General features: G+C 40.1%; 1 protein-coding gene across 18 annotated transcripts in view; it reads right to left on the bottom strand.

The window, feature by feature from the left end:
* Positions 1-24,914, bottom strand: part of LOC132155146 (discs large homolog 1-like protein) — a 156,254-nt gene that overhangs the window by 7,652 nt on the left and 123,688 nt on the right. For 10 of the 18 annotated variants that reach the window (XM_059563968.1, XM_059563970.1, XM_059563973.1 and 7 more), the window contains 8 exons: positions 9,265-9,391; positions 7,430-7,595; positions 7,185-7,287; positions 6,386-6,500; positions 5,556-5,732; positions 5,184-5,250; positions 3,179-3,278; positions 663-704 (listed from right to left, as the gene is read on the bottom strand). In XM_059563968.1, the coding sequence (XP_059419951.1) occupies positions 663-704; positions 3,179-3,278; positions 5,184-5,250; positions 5,556-5,732; positions 6,386-6,500; positions 7,185-7,287; positions 7,430-7,595; positions 9,265-9,391 (897 nt within the window). Of the gene's footprint in view, positions 1-662; positions 705-2,883; positions 2,918-3,178; positions 3,279-5,183; positions 5,251-5,555; positions 5,733-6,385; positions 6,501-7,184; positions 7,288-7,429; positions 7,596-9,264; positions 9,392-24,914 lie in introns of all 18 variants that reach the window. The other 8 variants (XM_059563969.1, XM_059563981.1, XM_059563983.1 and 5 more) reach the window with 3 other exon arrangements.

The raw sequence follows: 24,914 nt of genomic DNA, 5'->3' as shown, positions 1-24,914 counted from the left end.
GTTGAGCTGCTTCATATATTTTGTGTAAACCAAGATACATTTTTATTTAATGTGTCCTTGTTGAAGAAAAACATTCAAGCATTCTTACTGAAAAAAAAATAAAAAAATCTTCCTGACCCCAAACTTTTGAACAGTGATGTATCAGGACTAGTGCCCTGCATTAATGTACATTCTGTACTGCTGATCACAGCGGTGTGTAATATCTTGCCCCCATGAGACAGTATAGTAATATCTTTAGAGTGGCTTTGATATAGCACCACTGTGAGAGAGGGCAGGGGCTGGGAAATGATGGGGTGGGTGCACTGTTGCTATGGAGACTGAGCCAGGGGCTGGCAGAGGGCTCACTGATTGATTTTGGTATTGTATCTGTGAAGCTTCTGGAACATTACCCAGCCTGTCTCGCTGCAGTGCTGCTCAGTTGAGGGGGACATGCAGCAATGTTAACTCTTGATAAATCCACAAAAGCATTCCTTTGTAATTTATTAACATTGGTAATTTATTCATTTTTATGTTGCATTATGAAATGGATCTCCCATACACATTAATGCACAGCAGAGAGGACAGGGGAGAGAACAACAGTGTAAAATGTGTGTGTGTGTGGGGGGGGGGGGGGGGCAGACGAGAAAGATAGATGAATGGTAATGTTGGAAGGAAAAACTTACGGTAACTACTCTCACTATCACTGGCATTAGAGGTCAAGTGCTCTGAAATCATAACAGAGGTGGAATGGATGATGAAAACCAAGAATAGGAGCACATGATGATGCTTGAGGTGACTCAAAAATACCCGTCCCGTGTCTCACCACAGTGGAGAAATACTCACACCACTAAGGGACATAGTACATCTTCTGAGACCCCATGAAATGAGTTTATCTGGTAGTTTTTTTAGGTTATACGCTACTTTACTCTAAACAGTTGACAAAGTGTCAAAGTCTAGCACAGGTCATAGTAAAATAAATAATAATAAAAAAAATTCCAAATAAGTTACACGTACATAATTTCACATTACGGTTTAATTCTGCTTTCTAAAAAACTTGTCAGAATCCATGAGATTAATCCAAGCGGCAACCTTCTGGTCTCTCTCATGAAACCAACACGGAAGTGACTAAAACTGTAATTCATTGACTGGCCGCTAGAGGCTGGCTCCACAAGGAAGTCAGTCCCATAGACTTCCCAAATGCCCAACTGTACAGCAGAAAAAAATGTTTACAACCTGGTACAAAAAGTGGTTTGGGACTATATAGCTAATTTTGCCCTTCATTACAACTGCAACTTTTTTTTTATTACTCACCCATTTAAATTATATTAAGCCTTAAAGTTCTGCATAATTAAAGGCGTGGCCACTTGAGTGACTAGATGGCCGTGGTTTCAGCAACCAGCTCACGCCTCTTTGCCCATTATCGATTATCCTGGACGCATGGTGACACACTGCCAAGATGGCGATGGCCCGCTCTCTGCCCACTTTAGGCTTCAAAAACACTCTTCAGAAACCTACAGGTGATGTCATGGACACAACGTCCATGTTTTTATACAGTCTATGGACTCAATTTTTTTTCTACTATCAGTCATTGATTTATGTATCTCTTCATATTGTACATCTAAGAGTACTGTAACACAATGTTAAAGTAATAGAACCTAAATATTTCCTCTATATTTTTTCTATTTTCAGCTAGGTTTTTACAATATTTAGTATTTTTCAATATATAAACAGGTCAATGATATCAAACATGTTTAAAAATGACTGAACTAGCAGATTTACAGATATACAATGTTAAAGGGAATGTGCAAAAATCTAATTTATCTTTTTAAAATGTATTTACTTATTCCAAACACAAAATTTCATTCATTATTGGAACACACAATATGATAGTTTTTTTCAATTTCTAAGCAACCACAATTTTGAAGCTTCAAAAAGTTCATAAAGACACTGTGAAGGTAAATGAATCGAGGTATTTTGTAGAGACAGAATTGCTTCATATGATGAACAGAACAAATAAATAAAATTAATGCCTAAATTAAATATATCCATCATATAAAGCAGTGATCTCAAACCCTGCTTTTAGAAAGCTACCTTCGAGTTCAGCTCCAACCCTAATAAAATAAACCTGAACCAGGTAATCAAGGTCTTCAAGGTAACTTGAAAATCATAGATAGTTGTGTTGGAGCAGGGATGGAACTTAAGTCTGCAGCCCACAGCTGGAGACCCTTGAAATAAAGTGATCACGTCTCTTCAAAAGACTAGAATTAAAAAAAATATATATTTATTTTTGCTTCAAAGATGAAAGTCTTATGGGTTTGGAATGACATGGGGGTATGTAAATGATGACAGAATTTTCATTTTTGGGTGAACTAACCCTTTTATTATTTATATTCCAGCAAAAGATGACTCATCTCGCATACAAAGATGCATTTAAACTTTTGTCCAAAAAAAAAAGGTCTCTAGATTGAGATTGCCCCCTCAATCTCACATTAAGAATACAACCTCCAACCAGAAACAGCAAATCGCAAATACTGGTTTGTTTTCAGCTCGCATTTCATTTCCTTTACCAAAAATCATTTAGTTACAAAGTATCTGGAATTTATTTTTGAAGGTGTCTTCAACGCTGTTGCCCATATTAGTGTGATTTGATGGAGTCAACCATAACCAAAAATAAAGTATGCAGGTACGGAATAAGAGGAAATTCCATAGAGCACAATGAGACCGAAAGTAAAAAAACAAAACAAAAAAAAAAACCTTTCACCTCCACCATCAACAGCAGATATAGAAAAACTGTTTGTTTGGTACTGTATGAATTATGAGAGTAAATAATGAGATCTGTGAGAGGAAGAAAGATAGAGTGGAAGTCTGGTCCAGAGGTGACTGGCATCTTCATGGGAGACTTACTCTGGCCTTTGGATAGCATGTCATCTGGGTTGTCCTGTGGATCGGTCAGGAAGGGAGCAACAAGAGAGACAACAACCACAAGAGTACAAGGGTTACTGAGACACTCTAAGGCCTGGTCCAACCACTGAACACAGCAGGCACCTAGCTGTCCCTGTCCACTGGTGTTGCTATATCATCTAAAGTAGGCTCTGATGTCTGCTGTGTCCAGTCGAGCAGTGCCCACCTCTGTCCTTATGACCTGCTGCTGCCCTATTCTTGCCCAGCATTGTGCTGAAGTGCTGATTTCTGTACTTACGGTCCACATCGCTTGTTTCCTGCTCACTCGCCTCCTTGTTCTTGTAGAAAGGGAACTTGCGGGAAAACAGATTCTTTTTACGCTTGTCATTGAGGGACTGCTGAGGAAGAGAAGGAAGGGGAGGGCAAAAGAAAAGAAGGGAAGGGGAAGAGTGCCGTCTAATGTCCATATGAAAAAAAATAAAGGATGAATGTTCTGCTCTTGACTTTGTGGACCTCTGATGCCTTATTTAAATCCCACTGATACAATTTCTTTTTTATAGATGTTAATTAATGGAGGACGTCACAAAGTCAGAATTGTATTTGAAATGCATGAAGAACTGAAGTGGACAAATAAATGGATTTGAGTCACAGACTTAAAAACAGCTAGCAGCAGGAAATCTCAAACACAAGAGAAGCAGACGGACAGATTTGCATCCAGAGGGTAAGAAGCATTGCGAGTGTGCCAGAAGCATGTGGAGGCCTATAACTGCTTTGATTGTGGCTGGTTTCTTATCCGCAGCGACATGCAACAAAACAAAAAGCAAGTTGGCCCGATTTACTTTTCTTTCATTCAAGGGCAGGCCAATATAGTATGAAATACTTTGCTGGGAAAACAGCCTGTATCTAAAATTATTTAAGCATTACTGTATAGTGATGCAGCACCAGGACTACAGGTGCATTTCCATTCCTATGCAGTGATCAGTTATAAGCCTGGCTGGTTTACACTGCAGCACTATGGATTATCGGAGAGCGCTGGATGGTAGGTAAAAAGAGAAAAGTGTGAGGATGAAGGACAGGAGAGGTAAGGTGTGGCATACAGGAGGAGGAGCAGTCCGACATCAATGGCAAGCGTATTTGTCTTTCGTTTTTCCTATCATGCATGTTTTCTAGGGCTGTTAGATAATCTGGTGTTTTGACTTCTATGCCTCATAAATGAGTTACAGATGTATAATAGCACTGTTATATTGTGTTATATAACATATGGCCATTTTTTGGGCCTGCGACACTTGCAGCTATGCATGCTGTTAATTTAGACTGTACCATTCATTTGGCAGACTGATTAGTATCACAATATTACATTCCACTGAATGCACTGACTGAGCATTATTAATTGTGAGTTAATATCAAATGGTCATATTTTCACAGAGGTAAGAACATTAGCAAATACTAATTTGTAAAGCAATCTGAAATGCATTTCAAAGTCATTCTAGATACACAGTAAAAGCAACATAAGAGCTTTGTTCCAATCCCTAGTGATCTGCCAAGTATGATACTCTTGATGAAAAGGTTGTTCCATAAGGAAGAAAGCAAGTGCAGCAGATTAAAATGCTGTTTTCTAGGATTCCACCTTTTGGACAAAATCTAAGGCAGCATGCCAATGTAATTAATCAAATGGCTGGGGTCAGCAGGATTTCTTTCTTTATTTATTTATTGAAAGAAATTACCATCTTTATTAGTGAGGATGCATTAAATTAACATTTATAATGTTACTTAATATTTCTATTTAAAAAAATGCTATATTCATTTAAAAAAATACTGTTAAGTGTCATAATATGTATTACAAATAAAGGAGCACTGTTTTCTACACTTATAATTAAAGGAAATCTGGAAAATGATTTCTGAAGAATCATGTGACATTGAAGATTGGATTAATGGCAAAGGAATAAATTACATTTTAAAATAATTTAAACAGAAAACAGTTATTTTAAATTGTAATAATAATTCACAATATTACTGTTTTTACTGTATTATTTAAAAACAGTAAAAATCTTATCGACCAAAAACTTTTGAATGGTAGTTTATGGTTTGCAGAGAAAGCAATCCCAAAACATATTGAAATGAACTCTTAACTTAATGCAAGGTGGAGGACAAGTTGAGAGAAATGTTGCTTTAAACCCAGATTTACTCAATTTACTTCAATACAAAGTGTTGCAAATCAGTTACTTAAAGCAAACTCACTTGGTTTTGGAACAGAGCATTGTTTAAATCTTTGTAGGTATGCATGTAAGAAAAAGTTCACTCACCCCTTTTTCTCGCGATTTGGAGTTGAACTTAACTGTCTTTAACCTTGCTCTCTCCTTCTTCTCCACTCTTGAGAGAAAAAATAAGGATCTCGTATTACAATAGCTGTTATTCAAAATCAATCAGTTGTTCTGCATTTAAATCTCCTTCATCAGAACATCTCTAAGACAAGCACATCAGCTAAGCATACACAATGATAAACTCAAAAAATTCTTAAAGACTTTGGTGGCATGGTGCTGGGGGACCTATTTTTACTATTTAATACAAGCACAAAGGTCAGCATGACCGACATTCAAGTAAACCTACCAGCCTAAATGTATCTGCAAATAATAATAATAATTTTATTTGTAATTTTATGAGCTTCAATCTTTCACCTTCTCTTGCTGGGAATTACGCCCATTTCCTCCGCCTCTCCTTGAGGAGTGACTTGCCGTGCCTGCCACCACTCATCATCTGAAGCATTCACTACGTGCAGTATGTCTCCAAATTTGAAGTTTAGGCCCTGGCTGGGTAGCCCAGAATCCTTTGTTTTATCATAATCAAACAGTGCCCTGCAGAAAATACAGTCAAAGTAAGACCAAAGGAAAAACACAGACTAGATACTTGCTCCTTTAGCTGAGAGCATCTGGTAAAGTCTGACCAGAAGCTTTAAAAATTGCTAAACCATTTCAATAGACCTGTGTAAACTGCAAATATAAGATATCTTATTCTGAATATACAATTTAGTAAAAAAAAAACAGCTTTGACATAAAATGGACATTGTAATTGTCTATTCTTCCCTACAGTGTTGTATATTCATGTGAAACAGCTTCCTGAACAAGAAAAAAAAAGTAAAAATGTAGGACTTGATTTCGTCCATCAGGAATCGACTGGACAGTTGAATCGCTGTTGTTAGCTAATTGCTGTGATCTCATGTGAGTGACAGGTTGCTGGCGGGGAGGTATTACTGCCCAGCCCTTGCACCGGTGCACAGATAATCAGAAAAGAGATGTCATTGCAAGAGGAAGGGGGAGGTTAAAACTGATTGATTAAATATTACAAGGCAACATGAATAATAAACATAAAAAAAAGATAATAGTCAGTTCACTGTAAATTATTTATAACAAGCACTGAAATATTCCATAAAAATATGAATTGTCAGTTTTGATTTCATAGCGACTTTATATGTAGTGTTCCAGTTCTTTTGGAGATATTTGTCTAGTACCTGACATATAGTGATCTCTTCTGACTGGTCCTCAGGGACCCTGAGCCTGAGCTGATGCTGCTGTTCATCATCTGCTCTCTTAGGTCATGGATCTTGGCTTCAAATCGGCTGTACTCTAAAACACAAGGCCACAAATATCACTACTGCACATTTCCCAGAATGCTGCTGTTGAATGCCCTCAAAAAACATTGTGTGTGTGAGGGAATGAAAGACTCAAGTAAAAAGAGTGTTGCTGAATATACATGCATAAAAAACAATGTTATCAATAAAACACGTGATCAAAGCTATGCAAATATTCAGACAGACAGCTTTGTCATGATACTAAGTAGCAATTGGACACCAATTTGTGCTCTATCACGGAAACCTTCTTTTTCAATCTTTTCTAAAATGTTCACAGGATGTAAATGCCGCACAGATGTAAATGATGCAGAACAACCATTGTCAGGATCAATACTTTAAAATGTGAGTCTATTGCTGTTAAAAGTCTATCTTATAAAAAAAATAAAAATAAATCAAGGGGAGTGAAAGACAAAGCATCAGAAATGTATAATAAAGGTCTGTAGGACCGTTTGAACAGACAGACTTGGATGACTTAATATCCAAATCAAATTTTGATGAGTTCTCTTTAAGACTCGACTTAACGGCACAAAGGAGTCAAAAGAAGGCTATAAAACTGGAGTATTGGATTATTAGCTTTTTACTTCTCGCAATAACACAGCTAAAATGCTCCTGCTGATCACTGATTGCTTTCTGGTTTGTTTTTAATGAGTGCCACTGTTTTCCATTGAGAAAGACTCACCCTCTGGTCTGTACTGGGCAACAATGGTGACTGTTTGTCCGGCATTCTTCAGAGCTGCCGCAGCCTGTTCATGAGTGGCACTGCGTAGGTCTATTCCATTCACCTAAGAAAGGTACAGCCATTTTTATATCAATATGATTAGCATTATGATAGTGGTCTTGCACAAGCTTTAGCACTGAGCTCTGTATGTCTGCTAAACACTGTAAGAAATACTCCTGATTAGATGCTCATCTGAAAATACTCACAGACACCAAACGGTCTCCTTTCCTCAATTCTCCACAGAGGTCTGCAGGACCCCCGGCTAGGATGAAGGAAATGAATATGCCCTCTCCGTCCTCTCCACCCACTATGTTAAAGCCAAGCCCTGTAGAGCCTCGATGCAGCACCACCTTCCTGGGTTCCTTGCATAAGCTAAAAATAAAAACACGTGTCCTTATTTCAACATTAAAAAACTAAACCTACAGACTCACAGCATCATAGACAAACTATTCATTTTGTCCGAAACAAACAGTTATCAAAGATCACATTTAATGACAAGGCCACCTGTGAAAAGAAGTCTCTTATGCTCACCAAGGCGGTTTTAATTGATCAAAATACAGTAAAAACAGTAATACTGTAAAATATCATTACAGTTTAGACACGGTTTTCTATGTTAATATATTTAACATGCTATAAAAATATATGAGCATCAAATTTCTGCTTCCAGGTGCCTTGAACACTTCTGTAAGTGCATTACTAAATATGTGAGTTTCAAACCAAGGGGCAAATTGAAAGGATTTTTTCTGTGCCACAAATGAACACTCCTTTAAGAGTGCAAGGTCAGTGTGTATAACTGGCCTCTTGGAGGCACTGCTGGTCTAATTCTACTACACACAGCCACAAAACAATCCTGTGGCTAATTTACAATACTGATACTGTAAAATCAAACACCATTTTATCAAATCATTTCATTGCTATAAAAAACAACAATGAATACAATGACATCTAGAATGGGCCACATGCTTCTTTCAGGCTGCATTAAATTTCTCCTGTGCACCTAAATAGTCAGATTAATAGAATCGTTCGTTCTGCTGGATTACGACAATCTTGTTTATTCATTTTCTGGCAAGCTGGCTAAGAGGCTTGATGATGCACAGTGGTTTTTATGAAAATGAACCCACGCATCAAATGGATGGGCTAAATTTGGAGCTTATCAAATTGCTAAATTGGCAATGATGTGTCGTTTTGGGTCAGAATTCTCTGTCTAAAAGTAATAAATGGATAAATGGCATTACCGCACCTTTTTTTTGCAACCAGTTAGATTTTTTTTACTGTGCTCTCTTACAGTGGGCCAATTCTAATTTTAAAATAGATTTAAACTTGTAAAATCATCACATGTTTCTCAGACGTGGATGACATGCTGAAAGGGTAAGTGCCATCTGCCCTCTCAACTGACAACTCCCTCAGAGAGGCATTGGCAGCTTGGGCCAGCTGACCGGAGTAAAAGTAAAAAGCAATTCGATACTCCCGTGAACTATATCAAAAGAGTTCAGAGAGCATCTCATCCACTAAACAGGTCATGATATCATCCTGAACATCACATATGGGCATCACAGTACTGACTTGTTCTGGCATCACATTATAAAAATAATCTTGAAGCAGCTTGAAGCTCCCCTTTTGTTGAACTCAAACAATAAGCTTTTAAGTACAAGATTAATCTGGTGATCAACTGATGATACTAAGTGTACCACAAAATAATGACAGGAAAACACCTTTCTGTTGAGTTGCACAAAATCATTTACAGCACCACCAATATGTAGTCTGAAAAAAAAATGAATATTATGAGCCACTCCTTTTAATCAGTCACTGAAAAAGACTCACAAACTACTCTTTCATCAAAGAAAGGAACTAAATCAGGAAACTGTATCAATACCCAGCCCTTGTAAGGACCATGATTTGTTTTGTTTATTTAAACAGTAAAAGAGTAAAACGTTGATCCATACAGACAGACAGCAACGCATTGCTGGACACTGCATTATGGCAAAAAAAAAATTGAGTATAAGAGCCATTACAGATTTATGTAGACATTTTTTGACAGTACCTGGTTACATCATCATCCCCCACCGTGGTTTTTGGGGTCGGAGAGTAGCGTCCAGAATGCACCGGAGGTAGCGGCTGGCTCAGATAGCTTGGAGGGCTGATATGGTTTTCCATGTGTTGCGAATAGGCTGAGAAAGAGAAAAAACAGGCACAGACATTAAAACCGGTCATAGCAACAAGTCTCAAACATCTTGATCTGCATTACCTAAAAGCTTGCATCAAAGAGTTCCAAGATCTCTTTTTACCCAGTCCTCCAGAAATGCACAATTATATGCTATCCATTTTGCATCCCTTTGAGAAACAGACACACTCTGACAGTAAATGATACCCTGAGCTGAGCTTTTAGCACCTGTGCCACTACTGTGGCTTCACTTTCATAGATATCCATGTGGGGGAAATAGATCTGGGGGTCAGTGTGAAACTGAGCCTATCCTTATTTTACCATCTTTGTTACTCTGTAAAGGTCTCATTTGAAGCACACAGTTAGCTGAGCTCATGACAAAAGGCCTGGGTATAGGTGCATCATCATATGAGAGCTGTTGACTGGAAGTATGATCCATACTTGCATAATCACAAAATGATTGTAAAATGGGGAAAATAGATATTAGTATAAGTACTGAATGATTTTCTCAACTATCACAAAGAGCTTTGTTTTTTAACATTCCCTTTATTGCTTTATGAAGAGAGAGAGAACAAAACAAAACAAAACAACACACACACACACACACACACAAAACTGGGATGTTTTCAGCCTCTAGGAATTGTGTACAGATCCTTGCAACATGGGGCCGTGCATTATCATGCTGCAACATGAGGTGATGGTCGTGGATGAATGGACAACAATGGGCCTCAGGTTCTCGTCACGGTATCTCTGTGCATTCAAAATTCCATCAATAAAATGCACCCGTATTCATTGTCCATAATGTAAGCCTGCCCATGACATAACCCCACCGCCACCATGGGCCACTCAATCCACAACGATGACATCAGCAAACTGCTGAGCCACACAATGCCACACACGCTGTCTGCCATCTGCCCTGTACAGTGAAAACCAGGATTCATCCTTGAAGAGAATGCTTCTCCAAAGTGCCAGACACCATCGAATGTTAGCATTTGCCCACTCAAGTCAGTTACGACAACAAACTGCAGTCAGGTTGAGACCCTGATGAGGACAACGAGCAGCAGATGAGCTTCCCTGAGACAGTTTCCGACAGTTTGTGCAGAAATTCTTTGGTTATGCAAACCCGTTGTTGCAGCAGCTGTCCAAGTGGCTGGTCTCAGACGATCTTGGAGGTGAAAATGCTGGATGTGGAGGTCCAGGGCTGGTGTTGGTTACACGTGGTCTGCGGTTGTAAGGCCGGTTGTATGTACAAACTCCCTGAAATGCCTTTGGAGACGGCTTATGGTGGACATTCCTGCAGTCAGCATGCAAATTGCATGCTCCCTAAAAACTTGTGACATCTGTGGCATTGTGCTGTGTGGTAAAACTGCACATTTTAGAGTGGCCTTTTATTGTGGCCAGCCTAGGGCACACCTGTGCAATAATCATGCTGTCTAATCAGCGTCTTGATATGCCACACCTGTCACAGTGTCTGGGTTGTGTTCCCTGGGTTTCCACTAGGTGTCCTCCTTTCCCACGGTGTCTGTCACCTTATCACTTCCTGTTCCCTTATTTGGTCACCTTCCTCCTTGTTTGAGTTAATTGATTGTTCCCCACCTGACTCCAGTTCCCTCATCATCCTTCTGTGTATTTATACCCGGTCTGTCTGAGTCTGTGTTACGGAGTCCTTGTTTAATGTTTATAGTTATTCACGTCCATCACTTCTTGCCTTGCCTTACCTTCGTGTCTTGTTTATGTTCTGTTTGGATATTCTGGTTTTGACCCTGCCTGGACTGTTTACCCCTTTGGATTACCCCTTAAATAAAGGACTTACCTGCAATTGGTTCCCTCTCCTGTGTTTCCTGTAACACCGAACGCGACAGAAGGACTCCGTCATGCAAGGAACCAGCGGTATGTCTTTTTCCCGCTCCCCAGCCAGGATGGCGGAGCGGGGGGCGAAGTATCTGAAGTTGATCGCCCTCCGCCAAGAGGGCAATGAGGTGGGTGCCCTGGCATAGGTGTTCTGGTCCCTGGCCGAGGGCATGGGATACAATGACGCAGCCCTTAAAGACTATTTCAATGGCAGGCTGGATGATCCAGTGTCTCAGGAGGATATGGCGCAGTTAGAGACCCTGGAATTCTGGGAATTTGTGCGCTACCTGCAGCATCGGCTTCGGTGGGATGCCCCAGCCACTCCTGTCTCTTCCGGCGGGGTGGTCGTCAGCCCAGCACCACTGCCCAGGATGGCTACCAGCCAAGTGCCACAGCACAAGCACAAGCACAAGCACAAGATGGCCGCTAACCCAGCGCCAATGCCCAAATTGGCCACCGTTCCAGTGCCACAGCACAAGATGGCCGCCAACCCAGCGCCAATGCCCAAATTGGCCACCGGTCCAGCGACACAGTACAAGATGGCCGCTAGCCCAGCGCTAATGCCCACTTTGGCCATCGGTTCAGCGCCACAGCCCCAAGATGGCCGTCTGCCTAGCGCCACAGCACAAGATGGCCGCTAACCCAGCGCCAATGCCCAAATTGGCCACCGGTCCAGCGCCACAGTACAAGATGGCCACCGGTCCAGCGCCACAACCCCAGATGGCCGCCAGCCAAGCACCACAGTACAAGTTGGCCGCCTGTCCAGAGTCATGGCCCAAGATGGCTGCTTGCCCAGCGCCGCTGCACAGGATGAGACTCTCAGCTGACCCTCCGGAGTCGAGTCAGGTGCCACTGGACCCTCCAGAGTCGAGTCAGGTGCCAGTGGACCCTCCAGAGTCGAGTCAGGTGCCAGTGGACCCTCCAGAGTCGAGTCAGGTGCCAGTGGACCCTCCAGAGTCGAGTCAGGTGCCAGTGGACCCTCCAGAGTCGAGTCAGGTGCCAGTTCCAGAGTCGAGTCAGGTGCCAGTGAACTCTCCAGAGTCAGGGCTAGTCACTGCTGATCCTCCAGAGTCAGGGCTAGTCACCGCTGACTCTCCAGAGTCAGGGCTAGTCACCGCTGACCCTCCAGAGTCAGGGCTAGTCACCGCTGACCCTGCAGAGTCAGGGCTAGTCACCGCTGACCCTGCAGAGTCAGGGCTAGTCACCGCTGACCCTCCAGAGTCAGGGCTAGTCACCGCTGACCCTCCAGAGTCAGGGCTAGTCACCGCTGATCCTCCAGAGTCAGGGCTAGTCACCGCTGATCCTCCAGAGTCAGGGCTAGTCACCGCTGATCCTCCAGAGTCAGGGCTAGTCACCGCTGATCCTCCAGAGTCAGGGCTAGTCACCGTTGACCTTTCAGAGTCAAGTCAAGTCACCGGTGACCTTTCAGAGTCAAGTCAAGTCACCGGTGACCTTTCAGAGTCAAGTCAAGTCACCGGTGATCTTCAAGGACTGAGTCAAGTCACCGGTGATCTTCAAGGACTGAGTCAAGTCACCGGTGATCTTCAAGGACTGAGTCAAGTCACCGGTGATCTTCAAGGACTGAGTCAAGTCACCGGTGATCTTCAAGGACTGAGTCAAGTCACCGGTGATCTTCAAGGACGGAGTCAAGTCACCGGTGATCTTCAAGGACGGAGTCAAGTCACCGGTGATCTTCAAGGACGGAGTCAAGTCACCGGTGATCTTCAAGGACGGAGTCAAGTCACCGGTGATCTTCATGAACAAAGGCAGGTCACCTCTGATCTTTATGAACAAAGGCAAGTCACCATTGATCTTCATGAGCAAATACAAGTCACCAATGATCTTCATGAGCAGTGTCAGGCCAGCACCAATCTTCTGGAGTCCAGTAAGGACACCAGGGGATTACCAGAGTTTCATCGTCCCGTTGATCCAGCCGCACGGAGTTCTGCTCCGCCCTGGGGGGCTTCCGCCCTGACCACACGGTTGTGGTGGTCTTCTGCTCCGCCCTGGGGGACTCCAGTCTCCACCACACTGACGTGGTGGTCTTCTGCTCCGCCCTGGGGGGCTTCCGCCCGGACCACACGGTTGTGGTGGTCTTCTGCTCCGCCCTGGGGGGCTTCATGTTGTTTTTTGCTTTTTGTTTTTGTGTTCACTCCTGTCCCTGTTCCTCTCTGTTAGCCTGGCCTTCCGTCCCTCCCCCTGAACCTCCTCCAGTCCACCTCCCTCCTGGTCTCCCTGTTTTGTGTTTACATTCTGGTGCCTGTTCCCCATGTTTTTCTTTTCTGGCCCTCCGTCCCTCCCCCTGAGCCTCCACCTGTCCGCCTCCCTCCTGGTCTCTGTTTTGTGTATGTCGTGGAGCGTCTGGGAGCCGCTCCGTAGAGGGGGGGTACTGTCACAGTGTCTGGGTTGTGTTCCCTGGGTTTCCGCTAGGTGTCCTCCTTTCCCACGGTGTCTGTCACCTTATCACTTCCTGTTCCCTTATTTGGTCACCTTCCTCCTTGTTTGAGTTAATTGATTGTTCCCCACCTGTCTCCAGTTCCCTCATCATCCTTCTGTGTATTTATACCCGGTCTGTCTGAGTCTGTGTTACGGAGTCCTTGTTTAATGTTTATAGTTATTCACGTCCGTCACTTCTTGCCTTGCCTTGCCTTACCTTGTCTTCGTGTCTTGTTTATGTTCTGTTTGGATATTCTGGTTTTGACCCTGCCTGGACTGTTTACCCCTTTGGATTACCCCTTAAATAAAGGACTTACCTGCAATTGGTTCCCTCTCCTGTGTTTCCTGTAACACAGAATGCGACAACACCTGAGAAGTGGATGGATTATCTTGGCAAAGGAGAAGTGCTCACTAACACAGATTTAGACAGATTTGTGAAGAATATTTGAGAGAAATAGGCCTTTTGTGTACATAAAAAAAAGTCTTCGATCTTTGAGTTCAGCTCATGAAAAATGGGCAAAAACAAAAGTGTTTTTAATTTTGTTCAGTGTATGTATCTATCCAGGTCTTTTTCTATTACTTATCCTCTGAAATGAGTTCTCTGATTGTTGTGAGATGTATATTTGTGCTCAGTTGGCTGGAAGCAGCAGTGGCAATAGTGTTCTCTCTACAGTACTGCACTATGGCCTATAACAGAAAGAGAGGCTTAGCTGCAGAAACCTTTTTTACCCTCAGGCGAAGCAGAGTGCAACAGAGTGGCACAATAAAAAAAAAAAGCCCAACAGATGGTAAAATGCATGCTTTATGGCACTCCATAGGGACAAAAATTTAATCTACTGAAACAAAGGCTCCCCCTCTGCAAAACACTAACCAAATCAAGCAGATCAGTGTGCCCAAAAAGCACTTGGACATCATCTTCAAGCTATAAACAGCATTATTTTACACCCTTATTCAGGCTGCTAAATAATTGTGCACACTTTACAAAATTATTTCTCATTTATTAATTCAAGACTCAGGTTTGCTCTTTGAGGCCTATGTACCACTGTTCTACATGCTGTCTTCTATGCATTAAGATACTGCTGCTTGGATTAGCAATACAGACTTGACCATGTGATCCCAGCCATGATTGAATTTGTGATTTGTCTTTTAAGTCAAGTAGAGAAAAGCATCCTTATCTGCTGGCTCCACTATAGATTATAGCCTAGTTATCTTCCACAACCTAATGAACAGCATTGCTTTCTTTACAGTGATCAGAACTTAAAAAGAAACCTCCCATGTGACCGATTTGAAATGTGCTACAAAGTCATCAAACAAATATGCATGGGAGAATCAATGTCAATACAACATCAGAACAACACAATACTCTTATAGGCATAAAATATAAAATGAAAAGTTTGGGTTAAATAGTTTATTTTAACTGAATGAAATAATGAATGTTTGTAGTAAATGCTGAGGTTGCCTCATGTAATATCCTGTCCTAAAGTTGAATGTAATGGTAGTGATTGACAGATCCTTTCTTCCGTATTATGGTTCTGAGTAAAACAAATTATGTAATAAAAAGTAGAGCTGGGATGTGGTTCTAACCAACTGTAGTTGATTGGATGAAACAACATTGAGTTAAAAGAGAAAAAAAAAACTTTGAATGCATTAATTAACAATAAGATCCATCAAAATCCATTTAGAAAATAGCATCAATTTCCATTTCATGCCGACCAATACCAAAATTTGGTAGAATTTCACACTAGATCACACTAGAATTTGAGCACCCGTAATTAAAAAATATACATTCTACTGCAAACCTAGAGCTTTAATAATATCTTCTATTGGTCACAAGTTTCCACGTGATACAAATTCAAAGGTCAGATTTCACCTTCACCACCAGAACTGATTTCTTGACTTCATTTGTGACAAGTATGTAATATTTGTGACCGTAATGGGGGTGGTTTTTTATCTAATTGCCCCATACACATGGGGGATCAGTGCTAACAGTAGAGTTGTGCAGGCTTTGACTTTGAGATAGGAGTCATCCTTCATCATACTGGGGTACATGGCAAGCATCCTGTTTAAAGATTAAAACGAGTGTCTCTAAGGGGAGCCGTGTGGGGTGCATCAGGAGGGGCAGAGAGATCAAGTGCTTTTAATGATGAAAGCGTGTCTGATTGAGTGGTGCAGTTTTCTGTCTGTACGTGTGTTACTGTGTGTCTGGGGTCCACAGCCTTTGAAGAGCTTAGCAGTGGAGAATGAGGGTGGTAGATTATGTAAATGTACATTAACTTTTAGGTAACTTTCATTTAACAGACTTGAGCTTACTAGGAAATGATTTTGTCTTCAAAAGTCTACATGTTGTAGGTCAAAAGTAGTGGGGGCTTTGAAGCAACAGTACAAAGCTAAAGTCCCTTTTACATGACTTGCGTCAGGCTCACATCTCTCAAAATAAGCATCCGGCTGTGCTTTGATATCCACATGAACAGCACGTTCAAGAAGTTCCATCAGCGCAATTATTTAATTGTAATTTTTTTTTATTGTCATTGTCTGATGCATTCCTATGAACACCATGCCATGTCTATGACATCTTTAACCATCCTGCCAAGCCTTATCAGTGCCAGTGCCATTAAGACAATAATACTTCTAATCAAATCAATGTGGAGAAAGGAGAAACCAGATCCAGATGAGCAGTCTTAAAAACACTTCCACACAGTTCAGACAGATCATAACCCTCAGCATTACAGAGTCATTAGTGCCTTGTTAAACGGTGCCATAGAATGCATTAATACAATATTATAAAATGTTATCTGATGTCCCCAGAGTGTGTATAAATTTTTTTATAGCTTCTTGAAATTGCCACTTTAAGGGGATGAGCCAAAACGCCCTGTTTATGTGTATGTCCCCTTTAAATGAAAATGAGCTGGTGCTCCCGCCTCCCTTCCAGTGTTGCCAAGTGGGCTACTTTAACACTGTTGCTGGGGGTTCTTTTTTTTGTGTCTGCAGGAGGGTTTTGTAGCAAAAACCTGGCAATAGTGCTACCTTCTCAGAAGAGTGAGGAGCTTCAAGAGCTCATGCTCGTGGCATACCAGTGTTATGGTGACCGTGTTACTGACTTCACACATTGATAACTACCTCATTCCAATTCACGATCATTCTGGTAGCACGTGAAGGCAGCATTAGTGAAAACAGGCATTGGCAATGGTAGCTTTAGGAACATTAGTCTTACAGTGTCAGGCCAAGAAGCTCTTTTGGAAAACAAAATATGATGCGTGATGCTTACTTTGTCTAATTTTTTGCACAACTCCAGCGCTGAACTAACCCTCGTTTGTGAGGCAGTCAAGTCTAGGGTGGCCATGCATCCAGATTTTGGCCGGACAGTCTGGATTTTAAGCCCCCTTTCCAGCGTCCGGTGCAGCCTTAATACGGACACTCATTTGTCCTCCTATTTGGAGTTGCAAAAACCCGCTCTAGTATCTTTATTAAGATGCAGCATTATAGCGTCTAATGCCGTAAGATCTCTGGTCAAACAAACGATTGGCTGAAAGCAGTGTCAAATAAATATCTGATATCATTGTTTAAAAAATTTAAACAAACCTCCACTTGCTGGCTACATCATATCATCACATTAACATGCCAAAATATCAGACCTCGTTTAATCCAGATTGGACAAAAGAGCATTAATTTACAGCAAAAAAGCAGTAAAGACGCTTTTCATGGATTTTGCATTAGGGGTATAACGATTCACCGATATGGATCGATACTTCGATACGATGTCTGACGATACAATGGATCGATGCCACACGTAAAATATTGATATCTGTAGTATAAATATAAAGTATAGGCACCATTTTGAACTGTCAAAAGTTGACATAATGTCCGCCTATGCATTATTGCCAACATGTGCATTGCTAACTCATGTATCTGGACTTGATATAAGGACTGCCCCTGCCCGAATGCACAAGGTGAAGTATAAAAGATCCTCGGGACTGTTGTCAGAACAGAAGTTTTCAGCACACACGTCTAAGCGCAAGCTAGCACAGACAGCCGTGTCTAGACCGCACAAATACTAAATCTTCTGCTTTTTTTGTGCTTGGATGAATAAATACGGACAAAATTAAATAAAAATGCACGTTCTGGCGAATATCCTAGTAAACACAGTCGGTTAGACATGTCTTAACGTAAACAGTTGAGAAAGAAAAGGCATGCGTATCAATATATTAACCTGTTAACTGTCGGTTCCAATTTTTTGAGCATAGACGTAAAAATGACATTTCAAATTTAAACGGTTATAACTTTTGAAAACTTTGGTCCACAGACTTAAGGTTGGTCTCTTTTTAAAGCAGACACTTGCCAGATTATTGTAGAAGTGAACAAATTATAAATATAAATAAATAAATAAATACTTGTACAGATTTTTCATGATTTCATCTATGCATCACTATTTCAAAGTAAAGGTCAGAATGCACTCTCTGACTCTGATGAGTACTCTTCTTGCATATTAATAAATTACAGTTGCTTTGTAAAATATTTCAAAAATCAGTCACCAAATATCAAAACTACAGTCTTTAAGCTTTCCAATGATATATAGTTTGTCAAGATTACTTTAGGTTCAGACTAAGATATTACTGTTTAAAACATCCATGCTTCGTTCTTAAAGTGAAAGCAAACTAATAATAAATAAAGTGCTCACTGCTCCTGACTAAATAACTGTTGTAACATCAAAAATGATTAATCTATTTAATTTATACAGTGAAGACTGTGCAGTCAATTTGACATGTGATTAGCCTTACATTTTTGTATCATACCTGGAAATTTATTTTAGACTGAGCTGAAAAACCTGAAAAGCACTGTTCATTGAACTTATGTCTTTGTTCTATTGTATTTATTTTCTGCTATTGCTTGTAATGTGGTTATCTGTAGAAAAGATTTTCAGAACTGAGCCCATAGTAGCAGCCAGAATTGTTTTTACCAATTGTTTATTTTATATATATATATATTAGGGGTGTAACGGTTCACAAAATTCACGGTTCGGTTCAATACAATACATTGGTGTCACGGTTCGGTTCGGTACGTTTTAGATACAGCAAAAAGAAAAAATTGGCAGATAAATTTCCTTGATTTTTAAAAAATGTTTTATTTATTAAAACTAACAAAGTATGTTTTTTTTTTTACATTGAACAATGATGGAGCTATTCTTTACCCATCTTCTATGGTGTTTTCTTAGCAGCATACTGTATAAAACAAAAACAGCTCCTTATAAAAAAAAAATGAAAATGTTATATTAGTTATGAACAAATACAAAGATGTAACTTTTTATATGGAACTCTATAACTCTTTATATTGAGTGTGTTTTTACTCAATTGGTTCTCTATAGGGCTTATGTTTTTTGGAACAAAGCAGGAATTACGGTCTGTCTGAAATGGGCTCGTGAAGGAATATTGTAACGGGGCTCAATTACATTAAGCATGTTCTTAAAACCTACGTTTTCCACTACAGAGTAAGGCGCTCGCTCACTCAGTTCGCGCTGAAGGCTCGTTGCAAAATGGCTAATGTGATTAACAGACCAGAAATAGAAGATCCTCCAATAACCAACAGGTCTGGTGTTTGGGTGCACTTTGGATTCCCTGTAAGCTATAATGGTGATGATAGAATGAATGGTAAATAGTAAGGTCTCATATCCGCGGCTATAACGTAAATGTAGCCTACCAAACGCCGTGGTGATGTCTTTTGCCCTGTTTGAATCCGTTGGAAATGTCTGTCTAAATGCTGCGGGGATAGTTTTCATGCGTGTATGTTTCTCCCTTTTTCCGTCTTTTCCCAGATACTGACACGCTAAGGTGATGTCGGCGTAAATGAGTTGACATGTTTCAAGTATTCCCGCTGGTGTTTTTTTTTTTTTTTTTTTACTCCTGCTGGTGTACCCTAGACGCGACATATCGTTGTTTTTTTTATCCACCACTCTCTTGACATCACCATTATAGCTTACAGGGAATCCACAGTGCACCCAAACACCAGACCTGTTGGTTATTGGAGGATCTTCTATTTCTGGTCTGTTAAACGCATTAGCCATTTTGCAACGAGCCTTCAGCGTGTATTACTGAGTGAGCGAGCGCCTGACTGAGTAGCCTTAACATAAACATATAAGTTGGTGTTTTTTTCTTCTTCGGGGGTGTCAGGGGCGTTGCCTGTTACCTCGTTTGGGTTATTGGGCTACCTTGTTGAACGCATATCATTATATTTCACAATTTTTTTTATTTTCCAAATATAATTAATTAGTCCAACGAACCGTTCGGTCCATAATGCGTACCGCGTACCGAACCGAAAGCCTCGTACCGAACGGTTCAATACGAATACGCGTATCGTTACACCCCTAATATATATATATATAAATATATATATATATATATATATGAAAATTGTAGAGTCACACTGAAGGCATCAAGGGCTATTTGACCAAGAAGGAGAGTGATGGGGTGCTGCGCCAGATGACCTGGCCTCCACAGTCACCGGACCTGAACCCAATCGAGATGGTTTAGGGGTGAGCTGGACCGCAGACAGAAGGCAAAAGGGCCAACAAGTGCTAAGCATCTCTCGGGGAACTCCTTCAAGACTGTTGGAAGACCATTTCAGGTGACTACCTCTTGAAGCTCATCAAGAGAAAGCCAAGAGTGTGCAAAGCAGTAATCAAAGCAAAACGTGGCTACTTTGAAGAACCTAGAATATGACATTTTCAGTTGTTTCACACTTTTTTGTTATGTACACTAAGTAGACATCCAAAAGGCCCTTTTTACCGCCGCACGTACCACCGCGGCGGCGGTATAAAGTGCATTTGCAGCATTTGATCGCTGAGTGGCGCTTTAACCACAAGTTATCAAACAAGCGCATCAAAGCACATTTTCGCTAATAGACGTCAGTTTTGCCTCACTGATGTGTTAGATTTGATGGCTTCAGTCAGGGAAAATGAAAGAAAAACACTGTAGTTAAAATATTTAATATTTAATATCCACAGACGAAAGTTTGGTACTTATGAAGTTATGTGCATTTCTTAGAACGAATTCAAGCAGGATGTCAAGCCTGTGCCTGAACCTGTGATTATATTTTCTCTAATCTACATGGTATTAAACCATATTTTAGATTTGACACATTTAAAAGGTGTGCAGTATTATTTATATTATATTATGCGTTATATTATTCAAAAGAAATTGTGGTTTACTTTGCATTGGAGCATTAAAAGTGGTAGCCTATTTTAGGGGGGTTGGCTACATGGATTAATTTGCAAAATGTCAATATAAGGATTACTTTATCACAGAATATCTGTTTTCGGCGGCACTTGTTTAGTTTAAAAGTAGACATGTCAAGCTTTCTATAGATATCTCTCTCATGTATTTTCGTTGAGTAGGCCTATTCATGAAGTTACAGTTCATTTTAATGACGTCTTTGTAAATGAAGATCGGCGCAGACAAAGGCTGCAGACAGCACACCTTGTTTGTTATCTTTATATAGCACACAGTTTTGTTGTTATTATGTCTGTATCCAAAAAAAGTAGACCCTTTACAGATTCGATTGATGTATTGCTCTTATCTGTACGATTAAAACTGAAAGTGTCATTTAAGTTCTTTTCGGGGTTATCAGGAGAAAATATCTCATAACGCATATCCGTGTTAATCGACTCCAGAGGGTTAATAAAACAACATGCATTTTTGTTATTAGTTACCTGTCCTTTAACTTATTGGGAAAAAGACATTTGTCCGTAAACTGATTAAGAAATTGTTGCATGTTTAGATGTGAAGCACTGTACAATGTCATTCCCATTATTTAGGCCTAATTTGCCTAAAACAAGAAACGAATATTAAAATATAAAAATTAAACCGGCACGATTAAATCTTTGAAACTCTAAAGAATTAATAAAACTTCCTCACAATTAAACTCAAGTTCTCTCATTATAATCAACAAACATTCACACGAAGTTAAAAAAAAAGCTTTAGTAATTGACAACTAAAGTAATTTTAAAGGGAACCTTCTTTACTTGTTTTTAAAGTAGGGTAATATCATATAGCCTAAAAAAAAATCCCTGTTTTTTTTATTTTAGAAAAAAAAATCAGATTTATGATTTAAACCGATTTTTAAATCAATATTCAAATGACGAAGAAATTTTACAAAACAAGTTTTAATATAGTTCTTCATCATTCATTTAGCAGTCAAATTTATAACTGCAACAAGATGATAAAAAAACAGTACTGTTATTACCTTAATGCTGGAAAGATGCTATTTTTTTAATACTAGCCCATCATGCATCTAACCATCCACTCAGCTTTAAGAGCTGTTCAGATTAAAACTGCCAGCTCCGCAGTGAGTCAGTGTCATGGACAGAGGACCTGTTAATATTTTTTCTAGTTTATATTTCCATCTCGTTATGCCACTGGTTTAGATTTTTTATTTTTATTTATTTTTTCTTATAGAACTTATTTGTAAATAGAGCAGTCACTGTCTGTGTCTACACCGGACGCGAAAGTTGTCATCTGTGCCCCACAGCGAAAAGTGTGTCTAAACGTGATGACATCACACTACAGTGTCAAATCATCTGAACGCAGTGTCAGAACATTTCATCATAAACAGAACGAGCATTAGTTCACTGATGGGGATCGAGTCCAGTGCATCCATCACTGTGTACTGTTGTCTTTTGTTGGATCGTTCCACTTGTGTCCGGTGTAGATCTGGCATGCGTTTTTTTATTGTTTTATTTTACAGCCCTGCTTGTTTTAATGTTTTTATTAAATATCTGTATTGACTGCATGGTCATATTATCGAATTATTTACTGCCATGATGCGACCTACAAAAGTAAAGCTCGGCGAGTCGATGAACGAGCATTGCTGCAGGTTGATTTTCGGCGGATGTGCTGTGCTTGTGTTCCTGCGGTCGTCTTCATTTCGTCGGGTGAAACATCTCTCTCGCTCCGCAGCAGAGTCTGTGAGAAGCAACAACTTCCCCTCCACGCGCTCTGATACCAGAAACATAACATAGCATGTAAAATAATAATAATAAAAAAAATAACTGGAGAGTTTCAAAGTGGCTTAAGCTATTTTGTGTAAACTTTTTTCCCTATAGCCTATCACATGCCAAACTAATAACATTGTAAGCATTACATCTTTAATTGCTGCTTTCTGCTGTGAAAATTTTGTTTGTGATGAAAATAACAGTATATTTTTGTCAGTTTTTTTTATCTAAACAGATCGATTAACTTCAAGATTTCAAAATCAGATAGCATGCTGATAATGTAGCACTGTAAGATTACATTTGTTTGAACGCATTATTGCGAAAGCGATTGAGTGTGAATCTGTTTAAATCATGCTTTAACCCGAAAATAATCAGTAAAAGAAACAGACAAACTCTTAACATCCCGCTGTACTCTTGCAGTCAACCTTCTGATCAAGCTAAATATGTTGGCTGTTGGCATGAATTTTACTGTGATAAGAAGCTCATATTCAAGTGTTTGTGCAAAAATTATTAATGTGCATTAATGACAGGGAGGCGCCGTCTCATCACTTTAATTTTTCATGATAATGAATGTATAATTTTTTAATTAACATAATATCGTGGTGTCTCACATAGGTACATTAAAAATATATCTACTGAAAGCTTGAAATGTTTTTAGACGAAAAGGAATAGTGTAATGTGTGAATGTTGCATTTCTCTCGTCGGAGAGAGCCAGCACAGTGAATATAATCAAAACAACAGTCGTATATAAACCGGTTCAGCAAGTGAAAGCCTCTGTCCATATGAAAGAGCAATTCACACTTTTATCTCGACCCCCATAATCCATGAATAACTACCCAAAACTCAACCCCCTCCAGCTGAACAGAATTCGGTCTGTGTTTTGGCTCTGAGGAACGGTGTGTTACTGGGCTGAAACATGCTTGCACTCAGCAGTACTCTTTGTATTCATAATTTTCTCGCAGCCCATATTATTATTTTCACAAGACCATAATGATAATAACAAATCATCAATTAATAATTAATCATTATTTTACGAAAATCATTGTTATTTGGGATCGTGGATGTTTGCGGGAGGTTTTAAGACCAAGCGGAATCCTCTGTTCCCGCCTCACAGCGCACGGGTCTCGAGGCTTCACTGTCTGCGGTTTGACTTTACTGAATCAGATTGAGGCCAATACAACTTATTGATCATGAGCCCAGGGCCAGCGCAAGCTCAAATTCTGCTATAGGCAGAGCACAATCGTGCCGCCCCCTCACATTCACAATTAGGGATCCTTAAGATGCATGTAAACATTTTTTTTTTAATCTATGAAATTACACTAAAATAAAAACGTGCAAGCATGTTTTCAGAGTTTTTAATTTTTTCATTCTGCAAAAAGGTGAAAAGGGTAGCCTACACAATGCAACAGCTAAGTATAAATTCTGTTTTATAGGCTAATAGATAGTGTACAGAATAAAACTAAACATGTGCACTCAACTTTTTAGCTCACAAAACTGGAGTTTTCGATTGTTTTCTTGACTGATACACACATTCACACACCTACATTTCAGAAGCGTGCGCGTCGGGCTTTCGCAGCGGCAAACGCTTTGATTGCGTCCTCGAGTTTAACTTGTACTTCGGAGATCATTTTTATCAGTTTAAGCTTTGAGAAACTGCGTTCTCCATAGCTCACAGTGACAGGGAGAGTGGGAAGCACTCTCAATGCTACAAAAATATTTGGAAAATTGTTTTCCATCCCTTTTTCACAGATGAATTTAAGCGCATCCTGTGGTTTAGATCCAGCAACCAGGCGTCTGCCCAAAGCAGTCAGCTCTTCAAACAATTCATGCCCATCAACATCTCGCGAGTCTCCATGAGTCAGGGCCTTTTCCAGTCCTAAGCAATCCTGAAGGCTATTCTATTCTCCTTTTCTTTGAGAGATGCGATGTCATCTAAAAATCCAAATATGGGCCCATGGTCTATAAGCAGCGAAAAGCCTCTTCCACGGAGGCGATTACTCATGACCAGATAAATTTATACAGTTTGACATTTTTGGATATACATTAAAGTATTTTGCATACATATAGACCTACTAATAGGGCGCTGCCGTGTGGGAATTTTTATTCGAAATGTAAAGTTTTTTTATTTATTTATAGCTTTTATTTTATTTATACCTAATGTGAAACAAACAAATAAATTAATAATTCTCTCTCTCTCTCTTGCCATCTCTCTCTCCGCCCTGGCTGAGCTGCCGCCCTAGGCGGCTGCCTAGTTCGCCTATAG

This window comes from Carassius carassius, chromosome 12 (genome assembly GCF_963082965.1).
Source record: "Carassius carassius chromosome 12, fCarCar2.1, whole genome shotgun sequence".
Lineage (NCBI taxonomy): Eukaryota > Metazoa > Chordata > Actinopteri > Cypriniformes > Cyprinidae > Carassius > Carassius carassius.
This window is presented reverse-complemented; position numbering and strand designations above follow the sequence as displayed.